This window comes from Amblyomma maculatum, chromosome 11, assembly GCF_055883805.1.
Source record: "Amblyomma maculatum isolate TAMU_Amacu chromosome 11, ASM5588380v1, whole genome shotgun sequence".
Lineage (NCBI taxonomy): Eukaryota > Metazoa > Arthropoda > Arachnida > Ixodida > Ixodidae > Amblyomma > Amblyomma maculatum.
This window is the reverse complement of record NC_139354.1, coordinates 90777532-90800420: the sequence shown is the minus strand read 5'-3', so window position 1 is coordinate 90800420 and position 22889 is coordinate 90777532. Positions and strand designations below refer to the sequence as shown.

Genomic DNA, 22889 nt, shown 5'->3' with positions numbered 1-22889 from the left:
TAACACCCTGAATTTGAATCGAAAAAAAAAAGCGAAATGTATTACAAGCAAGCGCTTAAAATTATACTCCTAAATGTCACAGCTTTAATTCACCCTGTTTGGTAAGATCTTCGTTTACTTTTTTTTTTTCATCGCGGTTACTCTTGCAGCTATAACAAAGAAACAATTCTTATTGTTTAGTTTTAACCGTGGTACGTTCAAGTACAATGTACTGCTTATCTATTACACTGATGCTTAAGCATATGTCTTTTCATATTTGCAATATTTGAGATTTAACGGACACAAAAATACAATAACTCAAATTCTCTAGCATCCTGCACTTCAACAGAAGGCAATAACTTGACAACCAGAGTCTGAGAAAATACAGCCTTCCCCCCCCCCCCAGCACAAACACGAGGGAGAAAATGACAATAGGACACAAGTGTTTCTGCTGGTGTGCTGCCTTTTCCAATAATGTCATTCCATATAATGTCATCGGTCCGCGCTATTGACGAGTGCACTTTTTTCTTCTCTCTAGGAGCCGGTTACTAAATACGCTCCCACCATTCACCCAGAATGAAGCCGCCTGTATGAAACAGCTCGGAAAATCCCTCTCTCCTCATCCCGCCCACTGACGCACGAGCATCAGCTGACCGAATAATAGCTGGACTGCCTTATTGCTTCTTCTTAGTTCTTAGCAACCTTCAATCCCAACGATCCTCGAGACATCGATGCTCAAGCCAAGTCAAGACGTGCGCCAAGAAATCCTAGTTTTCTATGCGTTCCAGCTTCCTTCTACAGGATGCCAGATAGGCAAAGGTAATCTGGTGCTGCAGACGCTCACAAATAAGCCGCTAAAATGCACTTCAGCTCATATGGTATAGGTGTTTCTTACAGAGTGACTTAAAATAATATTACTTTATCTCACATCCCCCGCACGCTACTCTATGCCCCATTCTTCGATAAATCGCAGCTTCCAGTTTTCACTGGCATAAGACAGTCGTTGGAAAGATGAAAGGGTTTACACATCCATTAAGAAACAGCGAATAATATAATACTGTGATGATTTATCGCTTTCTTCAATAACTTAGCGACTGCTAATATGCAAAGTGATTTCGGTTCCTTTGTTTTTCACTGCGAAATGTCGTCACGAGGAGTGTTTGAAAATTGTACCTTAATGAGGCTTTAGAAGAGAAAGGGCAGTCATAGCCCAATCGCATCTTTTGCCCGACAAAGGTCACTGTGGCGCTTTTCTGAATGGCGTCGCTAAAAAAGGCATACGTTACAAGGCCTTTTTGCACTGGCTCACGCGCATTTTATTGAGACTGACTCATTCGTGAGAGTAGCACTTATTCCTGTTCTGAAGGAAGGTAATTTTATTCAATTTATAACAACCTAAAATGCTCAGCAGTACAGACAGATGCATATGGCTTGAAAACAGAGAACGCTGAATATCAGGATTTATTGGCAAGCGGTAATTAGGTAAAGTCGCGGAAAAAAAAAGTCAACGGTTGAGTAATAAACAACCAAATAAGGCATAAATCGGAAGGAATGAATCAATTATACACATTACATCAAATTAATACGTTTTCAAATGTTCACTGTCAGTGATGCATGCAACACAGTATGTGAGATGGTCTCGCTGATCGCAAGATTTTATGTAGAAATGAATTCCAATTAAAAACTATCATACCGAAGTGTACGTCAACATTATGAGCCTGTTCTCTGGCAGGTGTATTGTTTATTGGCGTCAAGTTAGAAATCGTTTAACATTTACGACATATCCCAGCTACAGAGAAAAAAAAAAGAGAACAATTCGTTCACAATTGTGGAAGTCCGCTGTAGAGCGTTTCTTGCTAAATGCAGCTCGCCTCTCATTGAAGAACGAGTCAACATTGCGTCATTGACTCATTACAACGCCGCTTCTCCGACCTTCACCGTTGACCAAATTCTCTCTACGTGTATTCTTTCCGCAAGCATGCGTCAAGGTCGTTCCGTTGGGGCAGTTTTTTCACGGCATCCGGGCCCTTTGGATGCCTGCTTTCTCGCCTCTCCTTTTCCTCGATGCAAGAATCGCAGCCAGCAAAACCGCCTCTTCGTGCATTTTGTGCATGAGAAGCCAGCTAGGGGAACGCGAACCCCATTTTCAACAACAGTCGACACGGTACGGACGAGTGATCTGTTGGAAGAACACCTTTTAACTACAAAACCATTGTCTGCAGCTGAAACCAGCTGTAACACATATCCAATTTCTCATTATCACTTAAAACAGCAATGCATTCTAGAAAATGGCCGCTGGCGGAATTCAGCGTTTGCGTTTCTTCTTTCTTTCTTCCTTTTTTTTCTTTTTTTGAGGTGGACGAGAGGACTTTTGCTCTCTGCGCATTTGCGCTATACCGCAGTCACCCGTACGCCATTCACCTGTTCTCCCACACATCTGCCACAAGTTTAGCCACGAAATATTCCATTGGAGCTACACGCTTTTCTGACAGCTGTCAGTATGTCGCGGCTTATCCTGCCGTCTGTTCCGTGCTAAGTTCCATCGTCGTCGTCGTCATCATCATCATCAGCCTGACTATACCCACTGCAGGGCGAAGGCCTCTCCCATATTTCTCCAATTAACCCGGTTCTGTGCTAGCTGCATCCACTTGACCCCTGCGAACTTCTTAACCTCATCCGCCTACCTAACTTTTTGCCGCCCCCTGCTACGCTTTCCTTCCCTAGGAATCCAGTTCCGTATGGCGGCCCAAATACCCGAGGACGCTACTACGATTGTATTCAAAAGGAAAGTTCGACGCCTGCAGATGCCGTGTCTTTCTGTCGGGAAGCATTCACACCGCCATTGTCATATGCACAAAAGACCACCACAAAATATTCCGTCACTCTTAAGTCGAAATTTGCATTTCAGTCGTCTTGTTATTTTTTTTTTTTCCGCTGCGATGATTTCTTATGTTCTGTTGTCGCGTACAGGCCCCGCTTTCATAACTGGGCCGGAGGAAGAAGCTTCGCCAGCGTGATATCAGAGTTTTTAAAAGGCAGTATTGAATAAATAAATAAATGAATTACTACAAAATTACAGGTCTGAGAGCACCGAGCACTTAATTAAAATACATCTACCGTGATGTTTTTTTCCGCTTTTTAACGGAAGCCCGTGAAAAATTATAAAAAAGAAAGTTGACGTGACAGGTGGTTTGAGCACTGCTAATTGGCTGCTCTCAAATGTCCAACGGATGAACCAGATCAGCTGCAGACAGTTGCACAGTGACAGGCCATGGGGAAGTAACAGGCTTCAGCTTCATCTAGCGTGGCGGCGTAAATGGTGTTGCTGGCCAAGCGTCGAGGGTTGTTTGGGCTTGTCCATACCATGTGGTGTTTCGGGAACGAGGCCGAAAGATAGCAGCGGCATCCGCATGGAGTCGCAGACAATAGAGACCCCACCCGCACTTTCCGGTCCCTTATCTCTCAATAATGTTTTTCAGTCGGCCAAACATCCTGCTAGCAATAAAGCATTCAAAACTGGGGAAAAAAAAAGAAATCAAAAGACAGCTTTTTTTTACTTGCTCCAAAGAAGGAACGCCAGGCGAACAGCACTCATTCGCGCCGCCATGAGAAGCGAGCCAGAGAGTACCACACTTACTACCGAAGCGAAACACTCACTTTTCCGTGGCCGCACTCGCATCACAGCGCGTATTGTTCACTTTTTTTTTTCATATTTTTCGGCCTTTCTTTGGAACATGCAAAAAACAAAAAAGGAGCACGTTGGATATATTTCATAGAAAAGCATTCAGCCCCTCCGGGGCGGCGAAGTGGTTAGGGCGCTCGACTACTGTGCTTAAGGATGCGGGATCGAATTTTGGCCTCGGCGGCCGCTTTTCCTTGCCAGCGAGAAGCAAGGCGCCCGTATACTGTGCGATGTCAGGGCACGTTAAAGAACCCCAGGTGGTCGAAATTTTCTGAGTAATCCACTACAGCGTCTCTCATAGCCTGAGTCGCTTTGGAACGATAAAACCCAAAACCAAACCAAAATCCTTCAGACGTTTATGAAAGTACTTCAGAAACTTGCCCACCAGTATCTCGTGGGGTCTCGAGCCAATGCTTAAAAAGGTGTGCTTTTGAACAGAAATAATCGTTTGAGTGGAGAATAAAATTACCCTCAGTAACTCCCTGCTAGGGACAAGTCCATTACATTCGGTTCCATTTACACCCCAACTCACCTTCATTTTTAAAACTTCGGCTCAAGTTATGTAGGACGACCTGCATATCACACACAAGAAACACGTTTCCCTACCTTGTTGCCGGCACCAATCCTGCTATCAAAAGATCTTGTGCGGTGATTTAAATAAGCATAACTTATCACAGTCTCTCTATGAAATATTAAAATATCGTAAGGAAGAATACTGTATTGATTTAAGGCGTATATTATACTGGTATAAGCCTTTAAAATTTGCCTAAAAATCTGGTGTTGCCCTTCTAGCTCAAAAAGTAATTTTCATTTTCGTACTCAAGTCATATCTGCGCACCTGCTTGCGAACGTCGTTTGAAAATCAGGACAGTTAAGAATGAACCCCCCCCCCCTCCTCCCCCACAGAGCTCTTTTTCGTGCAACCGCTTCAGTGGCTTGGCAGACAAGGCGTTCAGCTACCAAAGCCCAGGCTGCAGTTCCAAACCCTGGCCATACATTTCATTTATACTGAGTCAAAATGACGAAAGCATTCAGGACGAGCTTGCGTTGTGCCGCAAGGTCAACAGCTCCATGCCGGAAATTGACAAGGTAGGGCATATCCTCAAGGGTATCGCGGATGATGCGCTCCACATCCTGTTCTGCATGGACTGCTCCACTGTCGACACGGTGCTTCAAGTCTGCAAAAAAATCGAGCAGGCAAAATAAAGACGTCTCGTGCATTGCTCTGAGCGTCTTGCAAACACGCCGGCTACTTCATCCTGCGATGACCTGGCCCCTTTGCACCAGCCCTCCCATCCCACGACCGTCACTCGGATCGTCCGGAGGGAACTCGAGACCCTAACGCCTGCACCACTCCCGTCTCCACTGCCCGACACCGTGGCCATGATACAAGCCGTTGTCCGTCAGGAACTTGCAAACGCCAGCCTCTCCTCCAGCCCCGCGCCGCCCCCGCCACCACCGTCGTCCTCTTCCGTGGCATATACGTAACAATATTCACAGGCATTCGAACAGAAAACACAACGCATGAAATCAGATATGCATGTGAGATCTACGCACTGCTCATGTGATGGCCTGAGAAGGGATGGCTATTAGTGATACTGCTTAGAAGACCTATGAAAACATCAATTAGCGCACGAAAACAAATTCCATTTATATTTAATTCGTTTATTTGGAAGTGTAGCATAGGTGCGTCTAATAAAAAATATTCACTACACAGCAAGACAGCTTTTCGTCCATACGTAGGCATAATCTTTTCGGTGTGGGCTTATAAATTGTTCCCTTTCCGATTGCCGCCACCTTATATGCAATCTAAAAGCAAAATACTTATTTTCATCCCACAGAAGCGATAACATATTTCCTCAGCAAACATCTGAAGCACTAAGTGGCTGAAGCGTCTAATTAAATTATATTTAAAAATTTTTAGGCAAGATTTTGCGCTTTATTTTAAAAATGGTTGAATGAATTCTACTTTGCGACTTCTTTAACGAAGGAAAGATTGACATCAAATTCGTGAAGTCTATGTCATCTTTCTTGTTGTACGCGCATTTCATATCAACACCTTTAATATGATCTGATAACTACATGCTGCGTAGTCGAACCTCCCACGTACAGAGCAGGCGAGAAATTTTAAACGAAACAAACCTATTTCATCCCCTGATGTGGCGGTGAGGTACGCCTCAAGCAGAACCGTACCATCAGGCAGAATTAACGAGGAAGAACAAATCACTTTCAAGGGTAATTCACGCGATAATTAAAACCTAAAGGTAGTTACTATTTTATGCTTGACGCGGTTCAAGAGCTTTTTCGCCAAGAACGCTGCTAGCGTCTTAGTTTGGGAGAAGGGGAAGAGGGGGGCGGGGACGTCACAGACTGCCACTCAACCAGAGCTTCTCTTTCGCGCAGCCTTGCAGTATGGACTGACTGGTTCCGGTGTTAGGCGCAATGATGGTGGATCTGGAACCGTCAGCTTAGCCAGAGCTTAGTCATATTTACTGCTCCGTTTGTTGACGTAAAAAATCCGCTTTCACGCTAGAATCGCTTTTAGAATTTGGCCGGGGATCTGAGAGCGCGTGAAGCCGCCTTCCCCGAGAGGCGACAAATCCCGTACCAAGCATGAGGAGAGTTTTTTTTTTTATGCTTAAATTCGCACACGCGACCTTTATGTTTGTGCTTCCAAATGCAGAAAACGGATGAGCGTGGCACACGTTCAAGTGAAAACAGATCACTTTCACGCGGATGGCAACCAGACAGAACCCAAACAAGGTGCCAGTGAAGGTCACCTCGCCGGGGAATAGGGGGACGGTGGCTGCCATATATGATAATGATATCTCTGGCAGACTGCCGACCCATTGCGTAGCATCAGTCGACAAAACAAGAAGTGTATAATGTGACCTTCATTATCAGCGGCGCAAATAGACTACGCAGATTGAGAGCTTTATTCTCTATCGTCGGTGTTTTCGTAGCGCTAAACGTCGGAGAAAGGAGTTCTTGATTGTAAACATCATTTTATATGTTGGCCTTGAAGGAGGTACGTATTGGTTATCAGATAATATGTATAGATACTTCCACTGCTTTTCAGAGTCCTTGAGTCAATAGCGTGTAACTAACAAACCCCGGTAGGCGCTTTACCACATATGTGTATAGCTGATGTCTTAATGCAGGGGTTGTGGTTCCTGCGGAGTGATTTTCAGCGCTGACTTCTCCTTTGTCTTACTATTGCTGCTACTGCCTAAAGCTTCGGACCATATAAAAACTTCATGCACCCAATCACTGTTAAGGACGTCTATACTGTTGCAGGTGCTCTCCATATATAAGCCGAGACGCTACCAAATGCCAATCGCACGAAATCTACAATGGTACAATGGGCAACAAGGAGTACTTGCTTCCCGTGTTTTCTGGAGACCTTCTCATCAGCTTCTTTTCTAATCCAGGATTGCACATTACTCTAGACGATCCCCTACTCCAACTTCCCACGTCAAATGACGCTAAATAAAAGAACATATCAGTTCCGTATCAAGCTTAGGACGCAAAAGTGGACTTGATCATCTTTTTATACATGTGCTCCTTAGCATGGAGTCGAATGACAACACTTGAATGAACACATGACAAGCATATCAATCCTACCTCGTTTGCAAGACGTGCAACTAACTAGCGAGGCTGGCTCAACCATGTGTAATAAATATCACGTGAGAAGAAAAGTGTCCAGCGTCACAGAGTTGTAGCCTGTTTTGTTCTCAAATCAAAGGTGGTTGGTTCGAATACCCGTAAAAACCAAAATTTCGGGACTTCTTTCACTAGAGCTATATAGATTTTTGCAGATAAAATCGAATCTGGGTAACTACTTTAATGGGGCTTTTTCTTGCAGGGTCTAACGACGTCTAACACCGACGATGCCGAATTTCCCGTGACATCAGCTCTACATACACTTCTGCTGCAGAATCGAATCAGGAAAGTTACTTCGGTGAAGCTTTTTCTTGCATCATTGCAAACTTGCGCTCTTGTTTATATCGATAAGTAGGCCGACATACGCCCAATAAAATCTCTTACGTAAACTTTTCACTGGTTATGTGTTGAAATTCTCACATTTTCGTTTCATGCACTACATAAAAATTTGTGCTATAATGTGCTTATCTTGCATATAAGTTTAAACCCGTCACGTGTACTCTTCGCTATGCTGCTCAATTTCAACCAGGGCTGGTAATTTTTGGATCGCTTAAATGTTAGGCCCCTTTTCAGGCTCACCACGTGCGACTGCACACCAATGCTTACTAATAAACGATTAAATGCTGACGTCTGTACTTTCATACATGTTATACCGCTTTGTTCTTAGTAGTACTCAATCAACAAGATGATAACGTAGTTCTTGGGTATTCTAACGAACATTGATTTATTGATCACTTCCGCTGATAGCATAATCAAGTTAGAAAAGCAACGGGACTACACAGATATGCAATCAGAGGCTGCGGTTCGCTGCGCTCGAAAGATTAACATCTGTCCAAAACGGAAAATGCAAACAAGCTTCGACGCATTATGTGTATTTCGTTTTTTTTTTTTTTTTTTTTTTTTTTTTTTTTTTTTTTTTTTACGCTTATCCGTTCACACGATCAGCGGTTGTAAGAATAACGCTAGAGGCAAAGGGAAACGCTTTTTGGTGTAAGCCTTTATCAGCTTTCCTAGTTCCGCTATATTTAAAATGCACGCCGATTAACCAGTTTCACGTAAGATTTTCAATTTGGAAACTGGTCGAAACGTTCAAAACACAAGCAGCGAAAACCAACACATGCACCGCTACTGCATTCCTAAGTTTATTCTACTTACTACGCTTCCCATTACAAAAAAGAATGACAACTATCGAACGTCACTTTTAGCTATAATACACGTAACCAGTGCTTTCACAAGCGACTAACGCACACCACTGCATTGGGTTAGGTAACGCAGCATTCTCCCTCTGTTCGGTAACAAAGCAATTGCCACGGCTAGCGGCTATGCGTAGATGGAGGGCAGGCACAAATAATATTTCGCGGAAATTAAACTGCTCGACCGAAACGTGCGCGTTGGATTCATTATGTGCACACGTGACACCGGCGTCTCCTTATGTAGCATTCCGAACAGCGCGGTCACCGCACAGGCTCGGTCGCTAAGGCCTCTTTCCGCTGAGCAGGTGGACAGTTGTCCGAAACTTGGGTGCGCTGGTTTGACATGGACAGAAGAAATATCCAATAGCGAAACTGACGTAATTTTGCAGTCCTCCTTAAGGACATGATATAAAGCAAACAGCTGGATTTCAACCGTCCTGGGAAGTATACATTGTAGCTTCAGAATATAGATGTAAAAAAAGAAAATCCTCTTTCATTGGGCAGTCAGCTCCAAGAGGTAGGTCGCCCCACCAGGAAATATTTCCAACTATGAAAACCTGCTCGCGGGCGGCTAGACCATACAATGCTTTCTCTGATGGGCCCCTTCAAAGTGAACAAAGGAGGTGACAGGATTTAAACGACAAAGGAATACAACGCCCCCCCCCCCCCCTTCCCCCTCCCGTCTGGCCCCTCCTCCCTCACACTCCCTCAGGTATTGTACTCCGCCCTTCCCTCTAAGCCTATAATTGGTGTTTCTTGTTATCTCTCCCACAGTGGTGAAGGTTCGGTGCATCGCCAGCGTTTGGTGCTGCCTTCAGGTGCAGCTACTTTCACGCTATGCAGGGTAGACCAGTGCAGAGCACAGTGAGAACCAAGCAATGGTAAAAAGTAAGAAACAAAAAAGACCGAAGCTAAGGGGCTCTTTCCTTGGAAGGGACGAATATAAGACTTCGGCTGGTCTTTCGAAACCTGTATCAGATATTGCTTCCCGATTGCTTGGGGACAGATCTGGATTGTACAAGTGAAGGGTGTATCCTTCGTATATTCTGGCCACACCGAAATTTAAGCGCAATCTCTTCCCGACACTGAGAATAATATATAAGCGGAAACACTACCGTGCCATCTTGGACAGCTGCTCGATAGTATCAATAGTGAGGTGTTATGTATGACTCGCCTCCAAGAAAAAACGATCCCACCTGCTGACTTGAGTGGACACACGTTACTTTAGCGCCGCTAATCACCGCTGTTTGCGCTACCATGGTGGATATTCTATACTGAGTCATGCTTGCCTTGATATAATTTTGACTTGGACATGCCCAAACGCTTTCTGTATACACGTGTTGTAAGGTACATTCTCGTACTTGAAGAAACACGCTTACGACACATACCTATGACTGGACAACCAATTTCGGCATTCGTATTTCGCAGGATTCTGTTTTATTCGGAGAAATGGTCACATTTGGATTACTGTGTCGACGTTGACAGTAACAATATAGGACACGAAAAAACCTACAGAACATTTTTTTCTTTTTTCGCATGAGCTTGTTTCTCAAATCTCCGAAACTACGCTGCACAGAACTAGCTGCCACAGCCATTCCGAGCACGCTTTCCAGGAGTCTAGTAGACGGTTCTGCTTTGAACCGTCGCCTCTCACCGCCTTATGCCACAATTTCTTCGGTAGTGTTCTCCATCCCCTATTCCCAGTGCCCTGTTCTTGCGATGCATTTTCTACCTCAATGCCAACAGGAAAAGCTCTTCACTGCCAGAAACATTGCCCTTTGTGCGTCTCCTAGGAGAGAATAAACACGATTTAAGCGATATCCGATTCCGCTATTCCCTCTGCCTACAGCTTCTTTGGCGTCCATTGGTCTCTAACTGCTTCCGTTCAGGAAATTTTCTGCACCCGCCGAAGAGCGGCCCCTACTTTACCCGCTCCCGCAGCTTCAGGTGAAAGTGCGTGCGCCTCGAGTGACCCCTCGTTCTGAGCGCGATGACCCCTGCGACCTTTCAAACGAGTTCTTCTCCCCAGCAAGCCTGGAATGGCAAGTTTGTATGGGTTTGCAAACACCAGTGTTTCATTTGTGCGTATTTGTTTCGTTGGTGTTTCGATGGGGCGGTGTGGCAGAAGCGGGTGTTTTTTGTCGGGCAATTTATATATTCTTTTTTTGCGTTGCTATTGTTGGCGTCAGAGAAATTATGCGGGGCGAAAAGTGATTGTTGAAACGGGCCACATAGGCGTCTAAGAGACAAGCGGAAGCGCAACAATATGCACCTGCTGAAATCCCTGAGAATAATGGCTTCTGAGCCCGGACAACTCGCCGCATGGTGAGTTTTTCCGCTATATTTACTTCAAATTATAGCGCGTGCATTATCCGACAGGTTAAAAGCTACAAATTTATATCCGAAATGTTAGAATCCCTTAAAAAAATTAATTTTTAGCCTTTTCAAAGGAATGCGGCGAGCTTTTTTTTCTTTTTTTTTAACCACTGACAGTATAGCTTTCTTTACAAACAAAGACTGCTCGCTTTTCATCGTTTCTCAATGTTTACTGCTTTTACTACGTAAGTCTACACCAACATTTGATAAGGTATCGCGTATTCGGCATCCTCAATACTGTCGGTTCATCCGTCCTTTCACCACATATTCATGCAGGTTCATTCAAACGTTAATAATGTTTTTTATTAAACTGTAGAAAAATACATTTGAGAAGAAGGGAACAAATGACAAACAATCACAAGCACTCTTTTGGGAGAAAACGAAGGCATCCTGAAACATAATCTCGTCATGAGCGCGAAATGTAACAGAAGCGTATTAGTACACATTTTTCAACTTGACAAACCTGTATGTAAGTTATTATAGAAGATTCAATACAATGCACATATGACAAGAGTTACTACCTACACTGCCATGGCATCGCAATAAAGAGAAATTAGAAGCCAGCATTGTCACCATCCAAGTAAGCCATCATCATCATCAGCCCTTCATATAATTGCGCCTACCATCGGTACTAGCCCCGAAAACCCGCGGCGTACCACTTGGCTACTGCATTCGTGAATTGAAAATGATAACTAGGTGAAGAAAATCACTTGGCCAGAAAACTCCCTCGAAACGGCTTCTTGGCACGCCAAGTAGCGTGGACTAGTTAACGAGATCTTGATGAACGTAGAGAAGCTTCGTTGCTTTGAGAGTCCTTGCGGGCCGACTAGCAAGTCATAACAATCTAGCAAGTCAGAGATTTTGGAACCGCTTGGTTGATTCACATGCGCTATGTGAGTGACCTTCATGTATTTCTGCCGTGAACTCTGAATGAAATCAATTTTATCCACCAAAAGCAACAAAACCAGCTCAAAAAAAAAAATTCATGGTCCTATTAGGCAGCATATTTATGAATGTAACTATAAAAGTTGCACCGTTGTGGACGTCTAGGTGCTGTATTGCACTGAATCATTTATGTATATCTATTACTTTTAATAAATATCAATACATCGGGTGTAGCCGCAACTACTGTTCTATAATGTTCTATAATGTCATCGCTGTGCTATATTGTAAACATTTCTTCTAATTTTAACAACTCCCTTGTGCAATGTCAAGGCACTCTACTTAATAAGCAACTACTTGGCTGTCACATTTAGAGCAAACGCCTCAGAATCGCTTTATCAAAGGCCACAACATCGTTCAGCGCGCCCGCTCCGTTTCACCAATCTGATAAGTCGCACAGAGTACTCTTAAACGAACAGTATGTGTCCTATCACGGTCCCTACGTAACTTGCTCTCCTCTTCATGAACGTTATGACTAGAGCACGTATTCGGCGTATCTATAGATGTGTATATTATGCATAGATGCCATGGAAAAATATCAGCAACTGCGTAACGCGGGATCTGATGAACGGTGTGTTTGGTGGTGAACTTGACATGTTTACTCCAATGACCGTGTTGTCTTGAACGTTAGAGCTAGGCTGGCTTCTGTACATTGCAACAATTGGCGCAAAAATTTAGAGACTATCCCGCGAGGGAGCCTTTGAATGTAGTGTTGCAATTGTGTGTGATGTCATTGAATGTTGACCAATCGTCATGCTACAGTGTCAAGCCAACTCCCCAGAATCGGGGGAAGTGCTATTAACAACTGCGCCTATGAAACAAGTGTCACGCTCAGTGATAGTTCTCCCTGCTACTGTGAGCGGATAACCAAGCATTGCTTTCTTTGAAGCGCTCGGTGTTTTCAGCGTATTCGCATTTGTCAGGACGAGAAGGCGAAGCTACGATCTAAAGCTTTTGTACATCGAAAGACAATACTCAAAACAAGCCACAAATTCATCCTGGTCGATTGCTTGCGGAGTGTTAAATCGGCACCAGCGAAGTCGCCTATAGCTTGGACAGCCGCGCTATCTGGTTATTTGTATAGTTCAAGAGTCCGAGGCATATCTTGCGGCCTGTAGCATAACATCTTATCAGTGTAGTGTGCACTCCACACAAGACAGTATCAAGGTACTGCGTAATTCTGCTCTGATAATGGGAGATGAGTAGTATCGGGTCCTTGTGCCGTCAAGTATACTTTTGCACGTGTGTTGATTTCCGCACTAATAGTGCTGAGCCGCGTATTTGAGCAAGCAGAGAGATTTGAATTTCTACGTAAGGCGATAAGTGTTTAAGGCGAATAAGAGTGAGGGCAAATCACGAAGTCTTGCGTAGCAAATGTGCACAATTTAAACCATTTAAACAGCAAGCACAATTCGCTAAGATAAACAGCTTTGAATACTCGGTATTTTTACTTACTGTAATCTGCACTAAAACAGTACATGATGATGCTGGCATAGCTCATGTGAACTTTACAAGCGCAGAAACTAACGGCAGTGTGTAAAGTAGAGGCAGCAGTTATGATCAGTGTTGATAACTAGATAAAGCGTACGTACTTTCATTTCATGTAGTTCATGAGTAGCGGTGGATGGCCTTCCGGAACCTTCATTATACACCCCCATCGAACCTCTTGACTACACTACAATTGTTCCCTACTATCGTCGTTACCATGCCAGGTACCCGCCACCACATCGCGCGCTTTCTCACATCTACAGCACGTACTGGCAGCAACTCCAGACACATTTGTTCCCATCTCCTGAATTTGCCCACATCTTTCACCCCGCGTACTTCCCACCATACTGAAACACATGCAACGCCACACCACCCACCTTCTACCATTACTTAAGGGAATGCCCACATCCCATTCGCGTTCAGCTTCCGTCAAACACCCCAGTCCCCTCCTCCTGTGAGGCTGCCCTTCTAGCCACGCAACCTGCAGATCAGTTGCAGCTGGTCGAGCGGGCTAAGCTAGAAGGAACAGCCAGAGGGCTCTTAGATTAGGAGGTCCTCCAGGGAGTGTTTACATTTTTTAATTTAAATAAAGATTTTTTCCTCCTCCTCATCGCGTAGTTTTCGGGGCACCAGAAAATTCATTCTATACTTCCATGAATAGCTTGACAGAATTCAGGGTCGCAGAAGTTCTGCGAGTCCGTACTCGCGCGCAGAGCGGCATTGTCATCGGCTTGGACGTATTCATCAAAGGCTGGATCAATGTGATTGATGCAACTGCTTTGTGAAATGGCAATGGTGAGTACACACTAGCGCTGCATGAAGCAAAGCGTAATGATAGGTGCACTGCGCAAAAAAAAAAAAGAATGTCATTTTGGCCACCAGGAATAACTTCTCCGTTATTCAGCACTGAAGCTTAAAATGTCCCATGTCCAATCAGTCAAATCGTTCAGAGGAAAGCTGCATAAGGAGGAAACATGTGCGCATGAATGCGGCATTTCAAAAGGGGTCATTCTTTGACTAGTAGTTACCAGTAAGAAGTCATGTTTCCGATATCCGTGCCACGATACAGAAGCGCTTCAACCCCTGAGCGGCTGCTATTTATGTAGACTGCATATGGATAAACAGTCGAACAACTGGCAGGCTTAACAAAGCAGCACTAGAGGTTTTAAAAAGCTCTATGATAGAAATTATACCGAGTCCCTTTTTCATCGCACTCAGTCAAGCTCCGCTTTTTGAAAGTCAGCCTCAGAGCAAACAGTTAAAAAAAATTGCCTCAAAATAACTAGCTGAAAACCAAGAGAAAATAAATAAAACTGCAGCCCATTAACTTCTTAAGAAACAAGGAAAAAATTGAGACGCAGACAGGGAGGGAAGAGCGGAAGTTCGTCTAGCGGGGAATAAAGCAAAGCAGCCGGGAGAGGTTAAGTGACAGATGATTCCTATTTATTGCTGAACCAATGGAAAAAGTAAAAAAAGCAGTAAGAAGCGAGCTCTCAACAGACTCGTCTACTGAGATGGATTTATATGCTTATGATGCTGTTTTCACTTTAGAGGCATAAAGAAACAATGTTCTCTGAAAAAAAAAAAAAAAACATCCAAATTATCAGCAGGGCTCGTCTAATGTAAAGGAATACTAAACATTTTCTCCTCTGCTGCTGTGGTTGACTGCGATGTCAGATTTCGACTTTTCAACATCCCCTCCGCTATATCTGCCAAAATGTTCACAGGGTATACTGCAGTAACGAGCTTCTCGACCTGACAATAAAAGCTATTGACAGCGTATAACCATGTGCAACCATGCCCCTTTTTACAAGCTTTGAATGAGCAACGGGAAGTAACCGCTTTTTAATGCGAAAGCATTACTACGACAGCCAAAGCGAGACCTCGGGTGGCCGCATCTACACAGTAAAGAGGCGTAGATACAGTCTCCTAATAAAAAAAGCAATTAGCCTGACACGACATTTGAATTCACGTTACCTCTATGCCACGGGCAGAAGCCGCCAAATCGGGTCGCTCTTTCATATGGGAGGGTGATGTCAGAATCAGCCTCCCAGAACCGTTTGCCTTCTCGTTACCCCTACGACACGCAGGCATGTCCATACAGCTTGGTTGAAGCGTGACTTTATATGTGGACTGGTAGCTTACGCTCTCGCGTCATACTCTTAAAGGATGAGCTTAAGTGTCCCCAATAATGTAGCACCTTACACTGATAGGGCATAATAGCGGAATAATGCAGCAGACAAAAAAAAAATTGCAGTTACTTTCGCAATTAAACTAGGGTTAACCAGAGCTAAACGACAGGTAATTTTTTCTCATCAATTCAAAGGACCAGCCCATAAGATCAACAGTGACGTACAAGGTCAAGTCAAGAAATTGAGGCGAAGACCTTTACTGGCTCATACTCCGGGCGTCCGGTCACACTACAACTGTCAATCAAATGACTCATCAAATATCTATATATATATATATATATAAATCTACACTGTCTCCACCAGAAAACGAGCCACCATCCCCCTCGAGAGGATGGTAATAGCAGCAACAATGAAGCCACAGTTAGTAATAAATGATGACAGTAGCAATGATAATGACTTGATTAGTTGATAATTATAATGAGAACTAACGTGATGCATCCTGTGCCGCAGCAGCGCTCAGGCTTTCGCATTTCTGCAGTGTAGATCCAACGGTGATCTCGAAATTTTTTTTTACGCTGTCATCAACAAGCATTCCAAGTGACACTTCAAGAGGCGCAAGAACTTCGGAAAAAACAGAACAGATAGCAATAACTTCTCCGTATAAATTCACCTAAACAGATTTATTTAAAACAAGATAGTGATCTCCAAAAGGGAAAACGCTTGCATCATTTGAGCCTTGGAGGCGATCTTCAAGTGTCCCGCAAAGCATAGCTAAATAAAAATCGTCGATCAATTGAGCAGTGTATGCTCCTATAGGCAAGAATTAAATTTTATTTCTTGAAGGCTCCTTATAAATTGTTGTGAGTGATGTGTGGTATTTTTTGGTTTGTTTCTAACTGAAGTTGTGACTGTCTTCGTCTCATTGCTTGGATGCTGTGAGTGGTTGTCTCGGACTTGTGCTCGTGGGTTGGACGCTACTTTGGATTTTAGGATTGTTAATTTTTTAATTGTTTTTTAATTTTGAGAAGGAAATATTTGTTGTTGTCGGCCAGACGTATCTGCAAGGGAAAGAAGGAGAGGGCGAGATTGATGGTGCTTGGTTATAGAGGAGAAAGTCGTGCTTGTGTGTGAAAGAGGAGTTTTGGGTTCCTTTAATTGTGTTAGAGTTGGTAGTGTGGGCCTGTGTTCTGTTTTTTTTTTCTCTTCGGGTGGTCCTCTTTGCACCGCTGTTCCGGATAACGTGCACCAACTAGCCCCAAAAGCTGTTATTCAGCATATTGATTTTTCTGCCCCTTTGCAGGCAGCTTTATAATGCCCTTTTCACATACGCCATCAAGGGAATTCCCTTGTGTTACCCTCACGTTGTTCGCCAGGGCGTTGTGAAAGCCCCCTGAATGCAAACTTAGACACTTTTCCTTTCCAGGTGCCATCTAACTGTATATTGGTTTAATTGGTGTAATTTGCGCCTGTGGCCTCCACCCCAGCGCACATCAAACTACTGTCAAAGGCTCCAGCGATGCCAGGTGCAGACCGTAAAGCAGGCGCGACGTTACGTGCACTGCAGTTGGAGTAGTGCGATAGCAGCAGGTGTTTCCACTTCAGGTGCACATTTTTAGCGCTAACTATTTATTCCGCGCTACTCGAGGAGGGGGCTGCGCAATCGTGGCTGGAAACAAGCCAGGGATACATGGTCAACAACGTGCACTACGTGTTGAGAATGATAAGGCCTATGTCACCGGCAGTCTGAGGTCGCTAATAGAGGAGAGGTGTGGTTTGTTTCAGAATAAATGCATGAAGAACACGAACACCACACGAACAGAGTGGTGTTGACCTACGTGATAAAGATATCCACAGAGCGGAAGGTGCTTTGAATATTATTGGAACGCTCGTGTTTACTGTGTACTGCTAAATGTATTTTAGTCACCATTGGACGTGAAGCGAAACCTTAGAAAGGTGCCTCTTTTTGTAGAGCCAATATAAACATGCAGTTAATCTGGCTGCCCAAAGAAAACAAAATTTTCTCTGCTGTAGCAATTAATATGTTGTCGTTGAAGCTGCAAATGAACAGTAGACGAATTAATCGACTAACACTACTCAGGTTTTTTTTTATTTTTTTTTTTTGTTTCGCATGCTATCAAATGAGAACGTTGCAGGGAAACTTTCCGGGGCAGGCTTGCCCCAAAGTGATAAAGTTCGTATTTATTCTGATTTAAATGTATTACGTAGTTTACCCTGAATGGCGTGACAGAGCTCGTCTTGTTTAATGTCTTGGTGATTCGGGTTGAAATTGTTTACGAACTAGATACCAAGGCTCGGTTAGATTGTTTTCCAGAGATACAGATGTGACTAGTTGGTTCATATTTGATTAGAGCAGCGTTAAGAATGGGGGCGGAGTAAGAAGAGGAGACACAGAGAGCGCTGACATTTAATTGAAGAATTTGATGAAAGAAACATGTTCATTATGAATCATGGCCCGATGCGTGACAGCTGAAAGAAGCAAATGCAATCCGCAGTTCAGGAACTTCATCATCATCATCAGCCTGACTATACCCACTGCAGGGCGAAAGCCTCTCCCATATTTCTCCAGTTAACGCGGTTCTGTGCTAGCTGCATCCACTTGACCCCTGCGAACTTCTTAACCTCATCCGCCCATATAACCTTCTGCCGCCCCCTGATAGGCTTTCCTTCCCTTGGAATCCAGTTTGTTACCCTAAGCGACCATCGGTTATCCTCTCTTCGCACTACATGTCCTGCTCATGCCCATTTCTTCTTCTTCATTTCCACTAGAATGTCAGTAACTTGAGTTATTTCTCTGACCCAATCTGCCCGCTTCCTATCTCTTGATGTTACCCCTATCATTTTTCGTTCCATAGCCCTTTGCGTAGTCCTCAACTTAAGTAGAACCCTCTCTGTTAGCCTCCACGTTTCAGCCACATAGGTGACTACAGGTAAGATGCAACTGTCGTATACTTTCCTATTGAGCGATACCGGTAAGCTGCTATAGTCATAATCTGCGAGTTCTTGCCAAATGCGTCCCATCACAACCATATTCTTCTTGTTATTTCCTTCTCATGGTCCGGATCTGCGGTTACAACCTGTCCTAAGTAGACATATTCGCCTACTACTTCCAGAGAACTTCAGAAACTTATGATAAGACGTTCAGAAACTTAAGATAATGGCATTATCCATGCAGGTCTTGCTAAGTACCGCAGCGCCTTGTCCGAAAGCACCATTGAAGTGGTGGTCACGCAACAGGCTCCCAGGTGAATGGTTACTTGGGGTCAATCCTTTCGTGATACAGTACTTGCTTTTGTCTCAGGGCTGCATGCCCTCATCAAGCACACTTTTCCGCTTCTACAGCATAATATGAACTAAGATTAGGAGGTCGAAATCTTCAGACTGCATACCATTCGATAAGTAATGGATGTTTGATGTATATGGGAGTTATATTTCCCTTCCCTCGCACATAAAGGCAGCAAACATTTCTACTTGTGTTACGCAAAGCGGCAGAAGAACTCGAGCGCGTAAGCGTGGTCCTATTACTCGGTCTGCCACAGTAGTTGTACATTTCTGCAAATACATAAGTTTAAGTTAGAGTTAGGAAGGTGCTTGTTTATTATTCTCATATTTGACTCGAAAAGTCATGAAATGGGCTGACTCTATCAAAAACTACTTGCTAAGCATAACGTGAAGACATCATGGGTTGAAAAATTGCATTCAGTAGGCTGTCGAGTCGTACACCGCTATCTACTATTGTTGAGACCATTTGGTAAAAAATCTGCACTTAATGTAGTCCCCGATGGTATGTCGCACAGTGAACCCTACAAAATCGAGCGCACAACAACCGTCTTACCAAGAAATAAAACAAAAATATTTAGGAGCGCTTGAAGCCCAGGAATATTGGCCTACTAATGCATCCAGAAATAAGGCAGCATGAACGAATAAAGGTTTCTATCAGTTCTAGTGCCATAATCATGTTTCCTCAAGTGTGCATGCTGGACGTTAAGAAGGATCTATTCTCGAGGATTCAGGTAACTTGAGATGCGACCTAGAACGTTGCCGCGGAAAGCTGCCGATCTGTCACATGAGGGTTACAAGCCTGACAGCTGGAATGCCTATGCCAGTAGTCTGTCAAGAAACCTGTCTGCGTTAGTGTAGCGTCCGATTGACAAACCGAGCGTATCTGATCAATAATGTGCGGACACGAAAGAATTAGGCTGTGTAATGCTATGCTTTTATAGCATCCAAACTTTCCAGGAATCGTAAACTTAGCGATCTGGTTTTCTCACGCATAAAGACGAAATACTGACACGCCTGCGGAGATCCGCTGAATGAGCTCACCACCGCACCGCTAGCATGAAGTAGTAGAAGCGTAATAGGCGCATCTCACAGACACGCGTCGGCCGCGAACCGAAACAAGCCCATCACTGACGCGAGACGCTCACGCATGCGTCCCTCCACCACTACGCAAGGGAGATTTTTTTTTCTTTTGCACGAACGTGTGTGTGCTCCTTTTCTCGCTGAGTGAAGAACCGGGTCCCGTTCGGTCGTGCGAATCTTTCTCACCTTGTGAATGTCGACCAGGACAAGCCGCGCGCCGAGACGGCCGAAACGCAGTGCCAGTTCCCGGCCGACGCCATGGCCGGAGCCGGTGATCAGAACGACCTTGCCGGCCACCGATTTGGCCGGAGGAGCTGGCCAATGAACCGACTCGCGCAACGCGATCCACAGACACTGCAAGTTGAGCAGCACAAACTCCACGAGTACCAGCAGGAACTCAGAAAGCGTCATTGTACGCCGCTTGTTGTTTGCTTGAGCAGATCCTCCGGTAACCCAGCGATCAAACACTGCACGATTGACGCTAGCACAATGTGATTCGGAGGCTGCAGCAGACGCTCGCTATCGCCTTGGTAAGTCGTCTGCTCCGATGAGAGTCACCCCGTCCGCTCCTGTTGATGCCTGACTGCCTTGTCGTACTCGTCGGCTGATAACAGACAATAGTTCGGATCGTGGGGCGTCCTCTGCGTCCACAGCAGACGTTGTCGTCTGCTCACCGTGGTGCAGGCGGCGGCGACGGAGGTTGCGAGCGAAGCGGCGCAGCGCGCATCTCAAACCGGGAAGCCATGCCGAACGCGCGCTCCTTCTTCAGCGAGGCCCGCTGACCTCCTCGCAGCGTTGTCCCCGAGGAGGAGGGGGAAGCCCGCTGATCAAGAGAATCGAGGTCATGACGTCACGTTACGAGCGAACAGCGGGCGCGGTGCTCGGAAGTGACGTCCTGGAGAGGGCTCTCCCGCTCGTGCACGCTCTCGCCAGATCTTGTCTACAGTTTCGGTCCTGTTCGACTTCGCAAACTGCGCTACACCAGCCACTTCTTTTTTTCCTCGGTGCACTGAAACAATCGTTTCGAAGAGTGAGCGTTTGTGCCACCTGTAGCAGAAAAAAATAAAAAGTTTTATCTTTTTAAAAGCAAACGTTTTGCAAAGGTAGTTTTCCGGTAATCCAATAGATGGCGCGATGATCTCTAAGTGGTCAAAATACGACCACTGGGCGTCTTCATGCACGGAACAAAATAGAGGCTCTGCACGCTCAGGAATACGCTTCGCTTGCGACGTTCTCCGCAGGGGTGCTTGAACGGGAAGCGAAAGTAACACGTGAGCCGTATTTTGGGGGCGATAAATGTTGGGCTACAGCGTTTGTTCTGCGCGCCCGGTCGACGGTCGCCGTGGAGAGCGTTTAAGTTTAGAAATGAGGAAACAGCCGCCGCGGTCACGCTGTAGCCAAGCTCCGCTGCTGATAAATGCCATCGCTGACCTTGTCGCACTGAATCGTGAGCAGAGTCGGGGATGCCCAAAGACGCTCCGAGGCCTCGCTACAGTGACAGCGGCCTAGCCTCATTACTCTCACCAGTGCCGTTGTCGTCCATCATCTGAGCAACGGCCGTATGTCCACAGCTGCCACTCATTTTACGCCTGAAGGAAGTCTTCAAAACACGACGCGTTCGCTTGCTTCGCGCGCATAAATGAATAGGAAAGGGTAAACGTGCGAAGGAATTCTCCTGTTCAAATAAAACTGCAAGGTTAAGCTGACATTCGTCAATGTTTTGTATTAATACGAGGCAAGTTGTATTCGCTATATATAAAAAGATTATAATTAGTGCTCCTCAAATAATGTGCCTGTGCAATATATAAGATGTATTCGCGTTTTTGTAAAATGGATAGATTTAACAACGATTGTAGCATTCAACTGTAGAATCAATGTACTGGATTAAGTCAATTTAACGAAAAAAAAGTAGCTCATGCACAGCGCATTTCATTGTAATATATGACTCAAGTTTAGAAACAGCATCCCGTAAAAAAAATGGGCTTGGAGACATATTTAATGACGACATCATCCTTCTTAATCATTCTATATTGATAAAAATGCTCAAATGAGTTAATTGTGCAACAGGAGCAATTAGCAAGAATAATTTCTTATAGCGAGATAGGTGGGAGTGGCAGAGGCGCATTTTGTGCGGTAAGAACCCTGCTAAAGTTATACACAGTCGCAGGCAGTCTGCGCTCCACCAGCAAGTCTCGTGGTTGTAGAAGAACGGCTGATTGGGCGAGTTGGTGAATCATGATGGGCAGTAATATAAGTGCGCAAGAAACACGAGAGAAAGAGGAGAAGTGGACAACGTTGTTGTCCACTTCTCTTTGTTTTGTCTTTGTTGCGCACTTATATTAATGCCCATCTCGTGGTTGCCCTGGCACTAAATAATAGTTTATAAGGAATGGAGGTACACAACAGAAAGGATGTCTACGAAAGCTCACACTCAATATAAAAAGGGTGCTCTCTCACGAGATGCGTCGTTGCAGTGTCAATCAGTCCAAATATATAGTCTTTAAAATACTGAACTCTTTGCTTTAGGATTTTGTTGATGTATGCATGTCACGATAACTGTCCTAGCGCTTACATTCGTACCGATGCGTTTTAATATAAACTTTAATGTGCAGTGAACATCATTGTTGGTTTTGGAGTAATATCCCACGCAAATGCTTTCAGAGATATTTCCGATTTTGAAACTGCGGCGAAATTTTTAAACAAAGTAAACTTGCCAAAAGCATGTCGAATTAACTCGTCTGCAGGGAGCGTTTGCCCGCTAGACCATGTCGTTATACTGCATCAACGCGTTGACTATCTGAAAGTGAAAACATGAATAGAAGCCAGCTCTACTGCCCGAACCGTCGATTTTATCACCAACCTATATATGGCACTGGTTTTGTGTCAAAGCGCACAAATGGTCTTGTGTAAAGTAAATAAAACTAAATTTTATAACACTTACTGGGTAAGCAAAAAAGAGCACATCAAGCAAACAACAGACACTGCGTACAACAAACAACACTCATGTGCAGGTGGTTGCCATACTTCTGATCGTGCCCTCCATCTACTTCTACC

The 22889-nt window shown here is 44.6% G+C and overlaps 1 protein-coding gene across 1 annotated transcript in view; it reads right to left on the bottom strand.

Annotated features, from left to right (window-relative positions):
- The window catches only part of Ldsdh1 (Lipid droplet subset dehydrogenase 1), a 69698-nt gene extending 48995 nt beyond the window's left edge, over window positions 1-20703 (bottom strand). Inside the window, exon 1 of the mRNA XM_084583159.1 lies at window positions 20022-20703. Within this exon, the coding sequence (XP_084439285.1) occupies window positions 20022-20246 (225 nt within the window). The 5' untranslated portion in view covers window positions 20247-20703. The remainder of the gene's footprint in view (window positions 1-20021) is intronic.
- Window positions 20704-22889: the final 2186 nt, after the last annotated feature.